Raw genomic sequence first — 14347 nt, forward strand, 5'->3', positions numbered from 1 at the left:
GTGACAAGGTCTGGGCTCCTGGGGTAAGTAAATACCCTAAGGTATTGGACCTGCTGAGAGGTTAATTTGGGCCTTTTTGGGAGGAATTTTAAACATTTTTATTTTTACTTATTTATTTGTTAATATATTTTTATTGATTTCAGAGAGAAAGGGAGAGGGAGAGAGAGATAGAAACATCAATGATGAGAGAGAATCATTGATTGGCCGCCTCCTGCACGCCCCCTACTGGGGATTGAGCCCACAACCCAGGCATGTGCCCTTGACCAAAATCAAACCCGGACCCTTCACTCTGTAGGCCAATGCTCTATCCACTGAGCCAAACTGGCTAGGACCTTTTTAAATATATCCTATATAATAAAATCCTAATATGCAAATTGACCGAACAGCAGAACAACTGGTGGAATGACCAGTCGCTATGACATGCACTGACCACCAGGGGGAAGACACTCAATGCAGGGGCTGCCCGCAGGCCCCAGGCCAGCCAAGGTGGGTGCCAGCAGGGGGCCCCCTGATCGCCCTGCCAGTCGGGCCCTGATCACCGGCCAGGCCTAGGGATCCTACCCGTGCACGAATTTCGTGCACCAGGCCTCTAGTATATATATATTTATTTATTGAAGAAACTTTATATCCTCTATCTGCAAGGAAGTTTAATACCAGAATGGAATTTTTACCTGAGTCATATTAGTACTGGAAATTAATAAGGCATCAGCATTGTAGGAGGGTACCACTGGTCAATTACAGTGCTCTTAATTCTTTGGCCAAAGCTTTTCCAAACAAATGGGGCCTGTCCCTAAAGCCTGAGGGCACACAGTCCATGTGTATTAGCAAATTTTCCTGGTTTGGGAGTTAGTCCATTCACATGCAGATAAGTACTGGGGGGGCAGGATGATGGGGAATGCAGAAAAAGGAATTCTTTAAATCTTATATAGTAAAATATTTGGCTCTTCCTGGGATTTGAGTTAAGATAGTGTAGGGGGGCCAGGCCAGCGTGGCTCAGTAGTTGAGCATCAACCATGAGCCAGGAGGTCACGGTTCGATTCCCGGTCAAGGCACATGCCCAGGTTGTGGGCTGGATCCCCAGTGAGGGGTGTGCAGGAGGCAGCAGATCAACGTTTCCTCTCATCATTGATGTTTCTATCTCTCTCTCCTTCTCCCTCTATATGAAATCAATAAAAAAATATATAGTTTTTAAAAAGATAGCATAGAGGTTTGACTCTATAGGATGTACCAGAATTACAGCCTCATTTACTGCGCTTAGGTCTTGTACAAACCAGTATTCTCCATTTGGCTTCTGTACTAGAATAGGAGTATTGCTTGGGGACCCGCAGGGCCTGAGACGCCCATGCTTTAAGTATTTTTCAATGAGAGTTTTGATCCCTTTTTGTGGCCTCAGGTTTTAGGGGGTATTGTCTTTGGTTAGGGTAGGGTATCCTGGTTTTAGAGATATCTTGACGGGGGGTCGGGGGGGGGGGGTGATAAATTTGTTGCCCTGCCTGGTGTTCTAGTTCCCATGCCTTGGGGTTGACTTGGACGAGGACAGATCCTGGAATTTATTAATTTCTGGTTCAGGGTGAGAAGTTAGATTGGCCATCAGGCCTAACAATGAGGGTCCATTGTCTTCCATGGCTAATGCTCCCAGGGTACATGAGTTCCTAGACTAGACAAGATGTCCCTCCCTAATAAGGGAATGGGGCACCCTGGAACCACAGAAAGGCCTGACTAAAAGTGAGATTCCCGAGGCGGCAGCCAAAGGGTTAAGTAAAACGGGTAGCGTTGAGAATGCCCATTTACCCCGGTGATCAAACAGGTTTTGGGAGAAAGAGGCCCCGGGGAATGAGTCAGAGCAGAGTAAGCAGCCCCATGTCTAATAAAAATGTAATGGGCTTACCTGTCACAGCAAGGGTTACCCAAGGCTCCCTGGCATGGTGGGCAGATGTTTGGTGGGAGCGGGAGGAGGCCTCAGACACGTCAGTTCTCAGGTGCTTCGGCCGCCATTGGTTTGGAGACATCGGGTTCCCTTTGGAGCCCAGGGCACTCGCTTTTCCAGTGGCCTCCCCTCTGGCAAAGGGCACATCCTACAGGCAGGAGAGCCAGAGTTAGTTGTGGGCACTTCTCTTTATATTTTTCTTCTTCTCCTTTAAAAAAAAAAAAAATTTTTTTTAATTGATTTCAGAGAGAAAGGGAGAGGGAGAGAGAGATAGAAACATCAATGATGAGAGAAAATCATTGATCGGCCGCCTTCTGCACGCCCCCTATTGGGAATCGAGCCCACAACCTGGGCATGTGCCCTGACAGGAATGGAGCCTGGGATCCTTCTGTCCACAGGCCCACGCTCTAGCCACTGAGCCAAACCTTGACCCTTTGCTGTCCCTTGCAGTCTGGGGGCTGGGTGACCCTGAGGGGGCATCGGACTTAGAGCTGAGCCTAACAAGGGAGCCTCTTGCTGAAACCGGTTTGGCTCAGTGGATAGAGCGTTAGTCTGCGGACTGTAAAGGTCCCAGGTTCGATTCCGGTCAAGGGCATGTACCTTGGTTGCGGGCACATCCCCGGTGGGGGGTGTGCAGGAGGCAGCTGGTCGATGTCTCTCTCATCGATGTTTCTAGCTCTCTGTCCCTCTCCCTTCCTCTCTGTGAAAAATCAATAAAATATATTAAAAAACAACAACAAGGGAGCCTCTTGTTCCCATCAGGTGGCTTTTCGCTCTTTCTCTGCGCGGTCTCCATTGTTAAAACACTGAAAGCTATGGCTTCCCGTTGCTTAGTGGGGTCTGGGGTCCCAAGGCTAGCTTTTGTAACTTCTTCCCGGTGTCTGGGGCCGCCTGCTGGATAAAATGCATCCCCAGAGGTCCTCAGCCCTCAGGGTTAATGTTCGTGTTCTTTTGACTAAGAAATTAATTAGTTTGTTCCCTATTGTCAGTTGTACCTGGGGTTCCTGTGGGGAAATAACAATTGGTTTTGAAAAATTAAAGGGAGCGTCCCGACCTTTTAATTTGTTATTAAAATTATCACTCTGTTTTATCATCTATGTGCCTTTTTTTCTTTCTTATTTCCCATTTTCATTTTCCTTCTTGAGTATTCCTTCTCCAATGTCTTTTCTTCCTGTGATATGTCCTTTTTTAAAAAAATCTTTTCTCACCCCTGCCCTAACCGGTTTGGCTCAGTGGATAGAGCGTTGGCCTGCGGACTGAAGGGTCCCGGGTTCGATTCCGGTCAAGGGCATGTACCTTGGTTGCGGGCACATCCCCAGTTGGGGGTGTGCAGGAGGTGGCTGATCGGTGTTTCTCTCTCATCGATGTTTCTGACTCTCTGTCCCTCTCCCTTCCTCTCTGTAAAAAATCAATAAAATATGTTTTTAAAAAAATCTTTTCTCACCCCTTTTCCCTTCTCTTTTTGCTTCTTCCCTCTACACAGTCCCCCTGCGGCTTACACAGACCTTCTGCGACTTTCCTAGTCCCGTTTAGCTTGTCTTTTCTTAAAAAACCAACTTTAGAACAACCTACTTTTCCCCTATTTTCTTAAAAATATATTACCATAACGTATATCTTTTATTACCAAAATCATATTTCCCCCCAGTTTGATCAGAATTCTTAATTCTTAGAAATTTTAATTTTTAGTGACAACTAAAAGTAAGTAGCATTCTTTAGATTGGCAAATATATGAACATGTCTCATAATTTTTAAATATATATATTTTAATCCTCACCTGAGGATATGTTTTTATTGATTTGAGAGAGAGAGAAAGAGAGAGAGACAGCAATGTATGTGCCCCGACCTGGGATTGAACCTGCAACCCAGCCATGTGCCCTGACTGGCAATCGAACCCACAACCCTGTGGTGTATGGGACAATGCTCCAACCAATTGAGCCACCTGGCCAGAGCACATTTTCAAGCGGTATAATAGAAATAATATGAACTTTTTGTAAAGCCGAGCAAAAACAAACATGTATTTTATGTTAGTCATTTTATTATTTTTTAAAGTATATTTTTATTGATTTTTTTTATAGAGAGGAAGGGAGAGGGATAGAGAAGTTAGAAACATGAGAAAGAAACATCTATTGGCTGCCTCCTGCACTCTCCCTGCTGGGAATCAACTGAGGTATGTGCCCTTGACTAGAATCAAACCCGGGACCCTTCAGTCTGCAGCCCGATGCGCTATCCACTGAGCCAAACCAGCAGGGCTTTATGTTAATCATTTAAAAAGACATTAACCAAATGTAAACTAACCATTTGGATTCTTGGTGATCATTGCATTCCTTTAGTGTGCTCAAAGGTGAGCTGTTTAATTATCTAGTGGCCTTGACCACTTTCAGTTGGCTGGAGAAGAGGAGAGGGTGAGATCAGGCTTGGGTGGCCTAGCAGCTGGAGGGGTTTTTGCTTGTTTGTTTGTTTTAATACCAGTTTCCCCTCGTCCCCCCTTCACATTGAGGTGAGGCAGTTGCTACTGCTGTTCCCACAACCTGCACAGGACGTGGGGGAGGTATTAATTCCCCTATTGTTCTGAGGACTGAAGCCACGCAACTCTCCAGCCTCCAGGAGGAGGATTTAGGGTGTTTAAGGGCTCATTATTTTCCTTCAGTTACCTTAGCCTTGTTTACTTTTCTTTTTTCCTTTTAATCCTCACCCAAGGAGGGAGGATTTTTATTTTATTTTATTTTTTAGAGAGTGTGGAAGGGAGGGGGGAGGGCAGAGAGAGAGAGAGAGAGAGAGAGAGAGAGAGAAGCAGCTCTATGAGAGAGACACATCAACTGGTTGCCTCCTGCTTGTGCCCCATTGGAGCTGGTGATTGAACCTGCAACCAAAGTATGTGACCTTGACTGGGAACTGAACCCCCCTCCCCACCCACATACACACTTTAACCACTGAGCAAACCTGCCAGGCCTTGTTTACATTTCTAATCACCCAGTAGGAAGACTCGTTGAGACTCTCAGTGAAATCTGTGCTGAGCTGTAGAAACAAAGCCTTGACCCAAGATAAGGCATTACATATGTAGTGTCCCAAAGAGTGGTTTAAACAGGAGAAAGAGAAACCAGGTGATAGAGGATAAGGTGTGGCATGACACGAATGAAGTTGTTAAAACTGCTGTAATAAATGACCAGGATTTATATAATACTAGAGGACCGGTGCACGAATTCGGGGTCCCTTGGCCTGGGCTGAGGGATCGGGCTGAAACTGGCTTGCCGACATCCCCCAAGGTGTCTCGGATTGCAAGAGGGCACAGGCCAGGTCGAGGGACCCCACAGGCACACTATCGGGCCAGGGAGGGATGCAGGAGGTTGGCCACCCTGGGAGGGACCTTGGGAGGGCTCCAGGGCCTGTCTGGCCAGTCTTGCTCAGACCCGAACATCGGCTAGACCCCAGCAGCAAGCTAACCTACCGGTTGGAGTGTCTGCCCCCTGGTAGTTGGTGCACATCATAGCGAGTGGTTGAGCGGCCTTAGCATATCATTAGCATATTATGCTTTGATTGGTTGAATGAAAGATCGGATGACCGGACACTTAGCATATTAGGCTTTTATTATATAGGATGAGCCGAGAAAAGTGCAGAAAGGGAAATACAAAGAGAAAGCATGTTTACCCTCTGCCCTGAGGGTGGCTTTACCAACCACCTATACATTTGCCAGATGCTTCTCGGGATGGATTTACCCCACTCACACAGGGGACTCAACTCCATGCCAGCCAAACAGGGGGGGAGGAAAAGGGTCTTTTTGGACATCAGGGGTGATCCAGTCCTGATTCACCAGACCCAGTCACCCAGGTATCACCTGGGGATGGTTGTCGGGGTGGGTGGCTCTGTGTCCAGAGGGCAGGCTTACCTTCCATTTCAGCATTGATGAGGCAAGTTTTAAAAAAATATTTTTTTATTGATTTCAGAGAGGAAGGGAGATAGAGATAGAAACATCAATGATGAATCATTGATTGGCTGTCTCCTGCACACCCCCTACTGGGGATTGAGCCCGCAACCCGGGCATGTACCCCTGATCAGAATTGAACCCGGGACCCTTCAGTCCACAGGCAATGCTCTATCCACTGAGCCAAACTGGCTACAGCTGATGAGGCAAGTTTTGATGAAAGATTTACTCCACAGCTGATAGGTAGGTTTCCCCCACACCAATGATGAGAAGTGACAAAAAAGATGAATCAGAGCCTGGCCATCATGGCTCAGTGGTTGAGCATTGACCCACGAATCAAGAGGTTGCTGGTTTGATTCCCAGTCAGGGTACATTCCTGGGTTTCAGGCTTGATCCCCAGTAGGGGGTGTGCAGGAGGCAGCTGATGGATGCTCTCATCAATATTTCATATATATATATATATATATATATATATATATATATATATATGTATATATATTATTGACTTCAGAGAGGAAGGGAGAGGGAGAGATAGAAACATCAATGATTGGAGAGAATCATTGATCGGCTGCCTCCTGCACAGCCCCAACTGGGAATCGAACCTCGACCTCCTGGTTCATAGGTCGATGCTCAACCACTGAGCCATGCTGGCAGGTCTCTCGTCAATGTTACTATCTCTCTATCCCTCTCCCTTTCTCTCTCTCTAAAAAATCAATAAAAACATATTTAAAAAAAAAGACATATTAAAAAAAAAAAAAGAAAACAACTTTGTTCCCCCTATTGGGCAACAGAATGTACCAGATGGGGTCTGGGCCTGGAGTGGGTGTGTCTAGGGCCCCCAGGTAGTGTATGGGTTCTTGACTTTAGGTAGGAAAGATTTCACAACATGAGGTGATTTTGAGAGTATGTTTATTAAAGTCGGGGACAGTGAAACAAAGGCTTAAGGTAGAGGAAGCAACAGGAGAAAGTCAGAGAAAAAGGGGCCCTTGGAGACAGGTAAGGGAGTGAGCCCAGGATGAGCTGCTGCTGCCCACTGCTCCCCTTCTTGCAAGTCTCATGGGGTCCCTTAGAGTTTAGGAGAAAAACAGCAAAGATACAAAGTGTGGGCTTGCTCTAGCAGAGCGGGCCTTGTATCCTTTGTCTTGAGTCTTTTTAAAAAAATATATATTTTATTGATTTTTTAAAGAGAGGAAGGGAGAGGGAGAGACAGTTAGAAACATCGATGAGAGAGAAACATCGATCAGCTGCCTCCTGCACACCCCCTACTGGGGATGTGCCCGAAACCAAGGTACATGCCCTTGACCGGAATCGAACCCGGGACCTTTGAGTCCACAGGCTGACGCTCTATCCACTGAGCCAAACCGATTAGGGCATTGAGTCTTTTTTTTTTAAATCTTTCTTGGAATCCTGGGGGAGGTCTCAGGGAAGGGTCTCAATAGAATATTCATTAGCTTTGTGTCCTTCAATATGTTGATTTACCAAAATGTATGTATATAGAGGCCAGGGTAATTTTTGGTTAGTTTTATTTATTTATTTTTAAAATGTTTTTATTGATTTTTAGGGAGAGAGGAAGGGAGACAGATAGAAACATGGATGAGAGAGAAAAATCATTGATCTGCTGCCTCCAGCACGCCCCCTACTGGGGATAGAGCCAGCAACCTGGGCATGTGCCCTGACTGGGAGTTGAACTAGTGACCTCTTGGTTCATAAGTCACACTCAAACACTGAGCCACACCAGCTGGGCTGGGCTGGTTAATTTTAAAGAACATTCTTGCAGAGAGGGACAGGGCCACGGTCTGGACTGTGTAAACCATTTGCTCCTAAGTGTCCTTGGTTAGGAAAAACAAAACCTCGTGATTCATTAGCTGACCATAAATTGTTCAAATCTTTGGCCTTGTTTAATTATTTTGTCTGTTTCCCTTATTCCACTTGTCAAGGAATTTCCCTAACTTCGTATTGACCTGCCTCAAAATAACATAAGCAAGCGGGGCCACCTCACCGTCTCCCTCCCCACATCCCATTCCCCACAGGTCTCCGGGATTGTTAAATGCTCGCTCCCTGCCCTGGGGCTGGCTGGCAGTGCGCATGGGCATGGGAGGCTGAGACACGCAGCAGAATGCGGCTCCTGTCTCCTGGGGTGGAAGGAAGATTCCCAGGGTGTCTGTCAACTACCCAAACCCTGAGGACCTATCCCCTATTCTCATCTCTGACGCCCTCAGTCCAATACCCAGGCCGAGAGGGTCGGACCCCGCACACTGTCCTAGCCCACCCAAGCACCTTGGCTGAGGCCTTCGACAAGAGTAGGAGCGCTCTCTTTTCCAGGGTGCACACAGAGTACCCCAGCGCCTCCTGGGACAGCACTGCTGACCCAGCAAAGGTCTTGGGCGAGAGCCTCGCGCACGGTGTGGGTGCCCCTTGGCTCCCCTGGCCCCCGGGCAGCGCGGGGGACTGGCGTCTCAGGTCCCACCACGCTACCGCTGCCTTGGCTTGGAGCCGCGTGGGGCGGGACGCTGTTCTCGCCCGCCGGCCCCGCCTTGGCCTCGCCAGATCGGGTTAATTTCCCCAGGAGCCTGAGCACCGCCTCCGCCTCGTGCCCCTGGGCCGGTCCGCGTAGCGCGAGCCCTTTAAGAGCCGGGGGCGTGTAGCGGGCCCGCCCCCTCCCGCCGCCCGTTAAAGGGGCCGTGCCCACGGCACCAGCCTAGCGCGAGCTCGGGTGGAGGGCACCGGACCTGCCCGCGGGCCGGGGAGGCGAGGGCGTGCGTCCGAGCATTGCGCGGAGCGGCCCTCCGCACCATGTACACCATCACCAAGGGGCCCAGCAAGCTGGTCGCGCAGCGCCGCACAGGTGCGCAGAGGCGGGCGGGTGGCGGGCAGGGCTGGGTAGGGGTCCGCGCGCCTGGCCCGCCCCAGGTCCTGGCGCAGCGGCGGCTGACGCGCCCTCCCTGTACCCGCAGGGCCCACACAGCAGCAAGTGGAGAGCAGGCTCGGCGAGCTCCTGAAATGCCGGCAGCCCGCGCCGCCCACTCCGCCGCCCCCGCGGGCGCAGCCACCCGGACCCTGGCCCCTGCTGAGGTAAGACGCGCGCGGCCCCGGCTGGAGCCCGGTCCTCCCATCCCCCGCCGGCCGTCTCGGGGGCCCGGAGAGTGACCTTGGGGAAAGGTTAGCGGAGACTGGGCCACGTGCTCGAGGTGGGCGGGCGCGGAGGGGCGGGGCGCGCCTACCCCACCCGCCTCGCCCTGCCCGCGCGGGCAGCTCTGGTTCCCACTCAGCGCTAATGCCTCACCTGGCACCTGGCTGGGTCGGATGGGGCTAGGCCCGAAGTGCTAGACACCCCCACTAGGAGTCCTGTGGGACCCCGGAAGAAAGTCGACTAGCTCCAAGGTCGGAGGGGCTCCAGGCATCTGAGTCAAATGTCCGGGCGACCTTGAGCTTCAGAGGCCAAGGTTTAAGGCCAGCTGCTCTGGACTCCCGCGGGTGCATGATGGCCCAGGGCGCTGGCCCTCAAGGATCCTGTCTGGCTGCCAACTCCTTGCTTGCAGAGCTAGCTGGGGGAGAGGGGCACGTGGTTCCCTCTGGTGTTGCCATGCCACTGCCCTCCTCTGCCCTTCACCCCAAACACCCTGGCTGGGCCCTGGAGGCCCCCAAAGATGCCCAGGGCTCTCTGGAGACTGCAGTTTTTCGCCTTTTCTGACCAGCAGTTTTGCTGGTGCCAAGAGCCTAAGACCAGCCACAGTAGGCTCAGTCCTGGACACTTGGGCCTCACACTACCATGAACTGGTGGTCAGATTCTCCTCCCCCAGAGCTCAAGCCCTGGCCTTGGCTTTGGTCTAGGCGCACACAGGCTGAGGGCTCCTGGCCTAGGCTGTGGGTGAGGGCAGCAGACTCGGGGCCCCCAGAGGCAGTGCTGAGGAGGGCCTGAGGAGGAGGGTGCTGGCAAGGGGGACTTCCCAAGTTGAGGACAGACAGCCTCTAAAGTTGGTCAGGAGGTCAGGGATGTATGTGTGTGTATGTGTGTGGGGAAGACAGAGGGGGGATTATCCGTCAGCCTGCCCCTCTCCCTCAGTTACAGGCCTCAAATGCCACACGTGGAGGCATCCTTCTGATGGGGGACCCTTCTGAGCTGAGTAGTGATGTATACAGGGTGAGATAGAGGGTGCCATGGTCCTCATGGGTGCCATGGTCCTCTCTGTATACCCTTTGGGGGACCCTTCTGAGCTGAGTTGACACTTTGGGGCTCTGTCCTAGTGAGGAAAATGTTCTAGGCCAGTCACAGGGGCCTCCTGGGGAGGGAAGTGAGCAGGCTTTCAGGGCTGTGCTGACACTGCCTTGTCACCTGGACCTTGGTCTTCACAGCGCCCCTACCTCCCAGGGGAAGGAAGTAGGCATAGGTGTGTAGCTACCACTGGTCACCCAGTCAGGTAGCTTGGGGCTGGAATGGACCACGGTGCTCCCCAACCTCTTATCTAGAGAAACTTATCACCTTCTTCTCCATGTCCCGCCTGCTGGGGAAGGATGTGGGAAAGATAGTACAGAGCCCTTAAAACTCCCAGGAGGCCTCACCTCCGCCTTCAGCATGCCCTGAGCCAGTGGGCACAGGCAGCCTGCTAAGTCCCGGGTCAGAAGGGTGCTGACAGGCTGGACCTGAGGGAGCTGGGCCGCCCACACAGCGTGCAGAGGAGGGATGAGCAGGAAGAGAGTGTGCTGGCTGTGCTGGTTGCCCTTCTCTCCGAGGTCACTCCCCCTCCCCTGAACTTCCCGCTATAGTCCCTGTGGCCTTCAAGAGCCCCCACTGGGAGGTCAGACAGCCAGCTGTCCTATACATGGAGGAGCCCCGACCTCTACTGCACCTTCTCTAAAATGGCTCTACCCTGACTTCCTGCCCACCTTCCCTGCTTTTTCCCTCTGCGGAGCCTTTTCACTACGCCCCATCCTTGCCCCAACTTGCCCAGGAGGGAGGGGGCGTTGCATCCATCCTGCAGGCCTGGTGCTCTGCAGATGTTCACAGTGTCTGACCCGCTAAATGGACAGGCTTGGGTTCTAGCTGGTCATGGGTCAGGGTGGTGAACAGGCCACAGGGGTCTGTACCTCTGACAAGCTCTCCCTCCCAGCCAGAGACAGACAGGAGAGAGGCTATATAAACTGTTGGGAAGAAGATAAAATGGGGGCCTGTGACCACCAAGAGGTCTAGGGGCAGACCATCAGGCAGGTGGGGAGGGGGCTTGGGACCTGAGCTGTAGGCTGTGGGGTTAGAGAGATGTGCAGTTAAGGCCTGATGCTGCTACCCGTCACGGCAGGTGACCTTGGACAGGTCACTTCATTTGAGCCCAGATTCTGGGCTGAAAACCGGTGGGAGGTCTACCTTGGGGGCCTTGGAAGGGATTAGGTGAGAAGATGCCCCTGTGGGTGCTAAGCAGAGACTTGGGTGCTGTGGGCGGGAGCTTGCCTGTTGCCAGTGTCCCTGGGAGCAGGCACAGGGCGGCCTTCATCCACAGGAGCACATGGGAGCCCGTGCCCTTTCCCCCAGAGGGCCTGTGTAGTGGCTTTATGTAACCACACCAACTGCCCACAGAGGACAGGGGGTGGCCAGGCTGGTGCCAGCCACCACCACCTTGGTCCCTGTGGTTTGAAGCCCAGGGCTGCAATTCCCTTTATTTATTCCTTGTTCATTAGCCAGCCTGCAAACGTTCCTGAAGTCTGCAGTCATGTGTGTGTGTGCGTGCATGTATGGGGCAGGTGAGGGGCTGTCCAAGTCACACCCTCTGGTTTTGCAGCTCAGACTGGGAGGAGCCCCATCCCTGTAGATTCCCTGTAGCCCAGAGCTGGTGGGACCGGTGCCCCTCAAGACGCTCCTCTTTATTTTAGTGCTCCTCTCGGCTGAGGAGGAAGTCCGAGCAGCGGTGGGGCACCTGAGCCCAGGATGGCGAGCAGGAGAGTGCCTGGCGGAGTGGCACGTGCAGCCCAGGACTCCCGGCTCCCACTTCCTGCTTTAGGTGCGGCCCTGCTCCCTCCATGGCCCATCACAGCCCTGGGTCCAGCTGGCCAGGATGGGCCCAGCGGCCCCCTGGACATAGCATGCCCACTGGGCCGGACTCCAGCACCCGGAGGCCATCCCCGCATTCAGCATTCCCACCCCTGTGAGCAAGAGCCTTGCCCTTGTCTGGGGCTGGCAGGGATTGGCCAGGGTGCAGGCACACCTCCACAAGAAGAACAGCCCACCCCATACTGCGCGCCATTCCTTGGGGCTCATCCCTATGGGGCCTGGAGCAGAGGCCATTGGGCTCTTGTTTGGGTTCTTCTTCCCACCCTGGGGCATTGATGAGATGGAGAAGCTTCTGTGGAGAGAAATGGCCAAGAACTGTACCCGGTGGGTGGGGTTGGGACAGAGTGACCTGGGCACAACTAGTCAGAACCCAGGCTGTTGGAGGCCTGGCCAGTCCATGGGAGGTGGGAGGCAGGTGGTAGGCGGGGTGCCTGAGAGATCCTTGGAGGGGTGCCTGTGTGCCTTGAGTATGGAGCCCTGCTGGGGAACTGGGCCAAAGGTATGCCTCAGGGCCAGGGGTTGCAGGTGTGCACTGAGCTGCTGCGGGGCTCAGGCCTGCAGGAAAGAGGCCTTGGCCACTGGCTGTAGGAAGGCTGTGGTTCAGGGAAGGGCTGAGGCTGTGCTTGGCCTGGGGGTGGTGGGTGTGGCCTGAGCCTGAGCCTGGAACTCCACCAGGCAGCCCCTAGGCTTGGGACAATCACCAATCACCTCCTCCCTCTTCCCACAGTCCAGGGCCAAGGCTTGTGTTCAATCGAGTGAATGGCCGGAGGCCCCCTACCACATCCCCATCCATCGAGGCGACCCAGGAGACCTACACACTGGCCCACGAAGAGAATGTCCGCTTTGTGTCCGAAGGTAGTTTGGAGGCTCAAGGGTATGGCCTGGGCCACTGGTCCTCTTCCCCACTGTAACCTGACTTGCAGCTGCGAGAGCGCTGGGTTCTTCCTGGGCTCGCAGCTTGTTTGTCCTGCGACAGTCCAGAAGGCTGCCTACTTCCACTTCTGGGCTGTGGTCCAGAGTGGCCCGGGGGTCGGGGGGTGGGGACAGGGAGGCCTGGTTCAGCCTGACTGTCCTCTCCCTACAGCCTGGCAGCAAGTGGAGCAGCAGCTGGGTGGTGGCCCAGCCGGTGAGAGCAGTCCGAGGCCTGTGCAGTATGTCGAGAGGACCCCCAACCCCAGACTGCAAAGTGAGCCCTCCCCCACCCTCAGGGAGACCCCTCCACTCCCTGCCACAGTGACCTGGGCCCTGCCAGGTTCTAGTCCCAGGGCATAGCAGAGGGGACTTGAACCTGACCCACATCTTCACAGTTGCCTGCCACATTTGGGGTCTGAGTGAAGGGCTTGTGGTCGGCTTGAGGGGGAGAGATGCTGACAGGTTGGGAGGCGACATCACTGCCCAGCCTTCTGCTCTGCCCACAGACTTCGTGCCCATCGACCTGGATGAGTGGTGGGCACAGCAGTTCCTGGCCAGAATCACTAACTGCTCCTAGCCGCTGCTTTGGAAGGAACGTTGCCTGCGCGGGCCTGGCCCTGCCACACGGCAGACCCTCTGCTAGGAGAGGACCATGGCACCCTGTATACCCACTGCAGCAGGTCGTGTTTCCCTCTGGGCCAGGCTGGATGCCAGCCACACCTGAAGTGCCAGCATTTGGACTTTTGTACCTTCTAACCCCTTGGCCCAGCTGTGCCAGGCTGCCAGGGGCTGAACCTGTCTGACCTCAATCCTGCTCACTGTGCCTGGGCACCAGCCCCTGGGGCTGGTATGGCAGAGCTCCAGGTTAATAAAGTCAAGAAACTGCCTTTTCAGAGTGGCCTTTATTTGGTGTGTGTGTGTGGGGGGGGGGGCGGGTAGAAGGGGTCCTCTCAGCTCTGCGTAGCTGCTCTCCTGTGTCCTGACAGAGGTGCTGGGGCCAGCTCATCTTCCTTGGAAGTCTGTGAACCTCACCCTGCCCCACCTGACACCCACTCCTGCTTCCTCTCCCTGTTGGAGTTGGCAGGTGCCTGAGCCCAGCTTGGAGGCCCATAAATGTTCTGTAACTGGATCTGGGATGGGGTCTCAGAGCCCCAGGCTTGGGGCCGGGTCTCAGGATCCCTGGTCCTCTTTCCCAGACATGGCATGGGACAGTGAAGGAAGATGTCCCACAGGTTTTGGGGGAACCCTGGCAGATGACTATGGGAGCTGGGGTTGCTCAGCCCTAGACTCTTGTGGGACACTGTTAGCTTGTTGGGCAGGTGACCTCATGGCTGACAGGATGAAGTGGGAGTACCCGGGTGTGCACCCTCCCTCCAGAGGGCTGGGCTGTCTGTGGGTGTGGACCGCTCCTGGGGGTGCGTGTCATTCTGGAAATGGAGATGGACCCCAGAAGAGTCAGGAACCTCCCTGGATCCCATAGCTGGTGGCGCTAGAGCCCCCCTATTGGGTCCTGGCTTGAAAGTGCCCGCAGGAACCTGGGGACAAAGGC

At 53.6% G+C, this 14347-nt stretch overlaps 1 protein-coding gene across 1 annotated transcript; it reads left to right on the forward strand.

Moving 5' to 3' along the window:
- Window positions 1-8528: 8528 nt before the first annotated feature.
- MCRIP2 (MAPK regulated corepressor interacting protein 2) lies at window positions 8529-13685 on the forward strand. Its single transcript, XM_079783545.1, has 5 exons — window positions 8529-8691; window positions 8801-8918; window positions 12614-12741; window positions 12971-13072; window positions 13305-13685. Exons 1-5 carry the CDS (start codon window positions 8640-8642, stop codon window positions 13373-13375), a joined length of 471 nt encoding a protein of 156 aa, XP_079639671.1. The 5' UTR covers window positions 8529-8639; the 3' UTR covers window positions 13376-13685.
- The last annotated feature ends 662 nt before the right edge of the window (window positions 13686-14347 follow it).

This window comes from Cnephaeus nilssonii, assembly GCF_951640355.1.
Source record: "Cnephaeus nilssonii genome assembly, chromosome: 2".
In the NCBI taxonomy this organism is placed as follows: Eukaryota; Metazoa; Chordata; class Mammalia; order Chiroptera; family Vespertilionidae; genus Cnephaeus; species Cnephaeus nilssonii.

Coding starts and splice junctions, on each gene's coding strand:
- MCRIP2 (XM_079783545.1), top strand. CDS start 8,640: ATGTACACCATCACCAAGGGGCCCAGCAAGCTGGTCGCGCAGCGCCGC. Junction 8,919..12,613: donor GGACCCTGGCCCCTGCTGAG/GTAAGACGCGCG, acceptor CTCTTCCCACAG/TCCAGGGCCAAGGCTTGTGT. Junction 12,742..12,970: donor TGTCCGCTTTGTGTCCGAAG/GTAGTTTGGAGG, acceptor CTCTCCCTACAG/CCTGGCAGCAAGTGGAGCAG.